Genomic DNA, 4,596 nt, shown 5'->3' with positions numbered 1-4,596 from the left:
TTGATCGCCGGCGAAACCGTACAAGCAGCCCCCATATGGCCTCAGTTGATCGGGGGATAGCTGTAACTTTTCAAAGGTCGGCCAAAACATTACATCTGCCGAGCTTCCTAGGTCGACCAGCACCCGGTGGACAGTCCTTCCCGCCGTGACAAGCGAGATCACAATAGGGTCGTTGTCGTGAGGCACAACATCCCTAAGGTCTCCTTTGGTGAATGTGATGTCCACGTCGGGTGAGTGATCCTAAAAAACTTCCACTGACATCACCGACCTTGCGTACCTCTTGCGTTGCGATGCAGTGCACCCTCCACCTGAGAATCCACCAGCTATGGTGTGGATCTCACCGTGGATGGGCACCTCGTGCTGCTGTCCTTCATTGCCCGCCGGTTGGGAACCTATTGATTGGCCCGCTTGCTTTTCCAGCAAGTAATCTTTCAAGAATCCACACTTGACCAACTCGGCGAGTTGGTGTCCCAAAGCCAAACACGAGTTGATAGAGTGGCCAAAGCTCTTGTGGAACTCACACCACGCGTCTAGTTTTGGGCCCAAAACCTTTTCCGTCGTCTTCTCAAGCACCTTGAACCTAGCAGCAATGTTAGGGATGACGATCAGATCGGCCAACCCCATCACGAACTCATACCTTGGAGGGCGATTAGTCTCTCTGGGCCGCCCCGGCCCCTTGCCCTTATTCTTCTTAGGGTCATAAGGATGGCGCATCCTTTGGTCCCTCTTCCCCGCCGCCACCTCCATTACCCTCTGCGGCTGGGCCCTTGCCTGGGCGCGCGGCTTGGCTGGGGCCACATTTCCCCTTTTCTCGGAGACTTCGCTCTCAGCGGCGATGTGAGCCACGACACGTTGCCGAATTTCAGCGAACGTGGCAGGGTGACTCCTGATAAGCGACTCACTAAAGGGCCCAGGTAACACACCCTTTTTGAAGGCGTGTACAAACATTTCTTCATCTTTGCCTGGCAAGCGGACTATCTGAGCTCTGAATCTGTTCAGGAAATCCTTACGGGACTCCCCTTGGTACTGCCTCACGTCGAACAGGTCGTAAGACACCAACGGTGGTGCTTTGTTCACTATGTACTGCTCAACAAACATCTTGGAAAACTGCTGAAACGTGGTAATGTGGCCAGTAGGCAAACTGACGAATCAGTCCAGCGTTGTCCCACTAAGAGTGCTCATGAACACCTTACAGTAGACCGCGTCCGACCCCCCCGAGAGCATCATCTGGGTGTGAAACGCCGTGAGATGAGCCTCAGGGTCCTCCACACCGGTGAAAGACGCCTTCACCGCCACCGTATTGGCCGGGACCACCGAGTCCATGATCTCTTGGGAAAATGGCATGGGAAAGCTACACAGCGGGGATGGGGGTGCAGATATGTCCCCGACCGCACGCTCCTCCCGCTCTTGGAGAGCTTTACGCAACTCTTCGTTGATTCTGTTGAGCTCCTCATTCCTAGCTTGCGAGGCCACCAGTGCCTCGTGCATTCTTTCTTGTTCAGAACGTGATGCAGCTACGTTCTCCTGCAGCGTCCTCATCATATCCATCACCTGCGTGACACAACATCCTCATTTGTTGACGGCGCGATTGAACTAGATCGCGTTGTCCTCATCCTTTCTCAGCAAACTCAGCAACTCAAAGAACTCCAAATGAACGGTGAGAACTCCAGAAACAGACTGCGACAGTGAGCAGTCGAATAGAAAGCACCAAAACTTCAACACGAACTATGGTTGGGAATCACCTTTTATACGGCCCCACGGTGGGCGCCAGATGATCCTGCCGGTTGACCTAGCGCAAGAGCGTTGCCTCGTCACGATCCTCCTTACCAGCTTGACACCACGTGCCCTTCAAGTCCACACCACAGATAGTCTCTCTGAGAACCTGAAAACACAAGATGGCGCCTCAGCGGCCGGTGGCGCTCCGACGCTCAAGTCAGTGACGAGAACACCCAAAAACTAAGAGAGAATATGCTCTGTAGGACCGTACTGTAGGCACACAACCCTAGCAGTATCAGCCGTAATGAAAAACGTACATCTGCAAATTCTGTTAAGGTTACCTTTATAGCTAGGTTTCTTCTCTCTCCAGGCTGTTATGCTTTTGGACGCGTGGCTCGCATCCAGCGCTGCACGTGTCACCATCTGGACTGGGATAGCAGGTAGCACCCAGCCCTACACGTGTCGTCATCTGAGCCAAGGCAACTTGAGCGTCATTTCTCCATTGCTCCCAACCCTACACGTGTCATCATCTAGGTTGGAGTAACTGGTTAACATCCAACCCTACACGTGTCGTCATCTGGATCGGGGCAACTTGAAAGTCATTCTTGTGTAGTAACCAGCCACACAGCTAAGTCCTCCACTCAAGGAGCAAGCTAGCTCACAATGCGCTGTGAAACATCACCCGACAAGGCGAGTATCGGATGCAACAAGGTGCATCATCTCCGTGATATCGCTCGTCGCAAGTGCCACCTTCCTTGCTGCTACGCCATGCCTGCTCTAGCTGAGGAAACCTTGCCACCAACGAATGTCCCCTCTGGGAATCCTGTCGCTGGTGAGCAATCTGTTCCCTTCAACCCACTCAGCCTTCATGCCCCATGATGGCGCAACAGTCATCTTACTGAACTTACACGCTTGAGATTACCCTTCTGAGCCTCTAACAGTTTTAATTGAGTTTACTGGGAGATCCGGCGATGTGCTCCTCGTGGCGACGCGTAAACCACCCGAGCTCCTAGCATTCCTCGGCGATCTCTCACCACCTGATCTCCTAGCACTCTCATACGGCGACTGCGTCGTAACTCTGGTGACCGCCGGTCACGCACACTAGAGATCGGAGAACGCCAATTCAGTGTAACCGGCGACTATGCTCACTTCTGAACCATTCATCTTTTCTAGCCTACGTGTTCCACTGAGCACGCCCCACCCGGGCACGCGCCAGACACATCATCGCACCCGATGACCTGGTCGGTACAAAAAGCATATAACATTCGAGAAACGCAAGCAGAATTAAAAGCAGATAACATTCGAGCAAGTTCAAAAGTTAATAATTATAAGCAAGGTTCGTGATAATTACAAGTTAAGCGTAGAGTAGCTATTAAATAATGTTGTTAAGGCATGGAGTATAAGCTATTCATCGGGACCCTACAAAGGTACAATTTCCCCATCAACCACCTCATTCAGAGGGCTGCACTTGGAGACATCAATGCCTAGGTTGGCGCAAGTCGCTTGGACTAGAGCCTCTGCAAACCCTTCAACGAAACTGGAGGCAGACTCCCCTATCAGTTTCTCCTCCGCAACCTTGAAGTTGGCGGCTTGAGTGGTCAATTCTTGGTCTTTGGAGGCCAAAGTAACTGTCAACTCTTGGACTTTGGCTTGGAGAGTGGCGTTCTCACTGACCAATCAGGAGCACTCACCAGTCTTTTCCTCGAGTGCAGCCTCAGTCTTCCCCAGTGTTTGCTCCCGTCAACACACTGGCTTTCAAGTTTTTTCTGCTGCGGCGCGAAGGTCTTGGCCGCCTCTTCAAGATCAGCAATCTTCACTCGGAGAGGCACCACCTGGTTAAGGAGCTCAGCGTTGGCCTGAGACACCTCGTGTAATCGTTTATTGGCCTCCTCCTTCGCCTTTTGCGCCACCCTCAGGGAGGTCTTGTATGCGTTCTCCTGACGCCCCCAATGGGTGGCCAGCCTCTCTTTCTCCTCCTTCAGGGAGGCAACTTCCTTTTCCAGTGCTTGAAAGGCGGACGCTTGGACAACCTTAGCTCTGGCCTGCATGTGCCAGGAATGGGCGCAAGACATGAAGGCGCCCATATAGTAATATAGACTTTCCCTCTGGGGGACTTTGCTTGGTCACTGGGGGACGCTCTGCCCAAGAAACCCCTCAATGAGTCTTGCATGGGAAGAGGGAGTTTTGGGGCAGGTGGAGGAACGCCTGTGGGCTCAGTTTCAACTCCTCCCCCCAGATTCATTGGTTGAGGGGGAGAGGTGGCGCTCGGAGGGTCCTCCCTCAAAGACTCAGCCCCATGGGAGGATGAGGTAGCAGAAGGGACTGTCTGAGGGTCATGTTGAGTTCTTTGTCGCTTGAAGACTTGCCCCTCAGCGGAGTCTTCATCGTCAGAAACTACCTCCACTATCCTCTTTCCCTTGTCAAGGGGGGCTGAGGAAGCACCAGCCTCGGCCAGTGCAAGAGGCATGGCCGCAATAGGTGGTGGCGAGCTCAAAGGTGGATTGGTAGAAGGTTGGACTGAGGGGGTTGATGGTGTTGTGGCAGATTGAGTTTGAAGGTTGGGAGAAGATGGGGCAGCGGAAGTTGAGAGGGGGTACGCTGAAGCCCCGTCTTTGGACTTCAGCGTCTGAGCCAACCGCAACCTTCGTTGCCTATCCATCTTAGAATCTGCACCAAGAAGACAAATATAGTAAAGTTAGGCATAAGCTAAGTTACTACACAAAGAGGAACAATAAATCATGCATCAAGCAAGAGTCCAGCAGAAACAGGGAATGGGAGGTTATAAGGGGAAGCTTTCGTACTTATGTATGTTGCTAGAGCCTCAGCATTGTACTCTAGGCTTTTCAAGGAGGCGGTGTCGAAGCCCCCCGCGCTAGTCAG

The 4,596-nt window shown here is 52.8% G+C and overlaps 1 protein-coding gene across 1 annotated transcript; it reads right to left on the bottom strand.

The window, feature by feature from the left end:
• Window positions 1-240: 240 nt before the first annotated feature.
• On the bottom strand, window positions 241-1,098 carry LOC137815902 (uncharacterized). The gene has a single exon (XM_068619009.1). The coding sequence runs from the start codon at window positions 1,096-1,098 to the stop codon at window positions 241-243; it is 858 nt and encodes a 285-aa protein (XP_068475110.1).
• Window positions 1,099-4,596: the final 3,498 nt, after the last annotated feature.

Source organism: Phaseolus vulgaris, chromosome 1 (genome assembly GCF_000499845.2).
Source record: "Phaseolus vulgaris cultivar G19833 chromosome 1, P. vulgaris v2.0, whole genome shotgun sequence".
NCBI lineage: Eukaryota > Viridiplantae > Streptophyta > Magnoliopsida > Fabales > Fabaceae > Phaseolus > Phaseolus vulgaris.
This window is presented reverse-complemented; position numbering and strand designations above follow the sequence as displayed.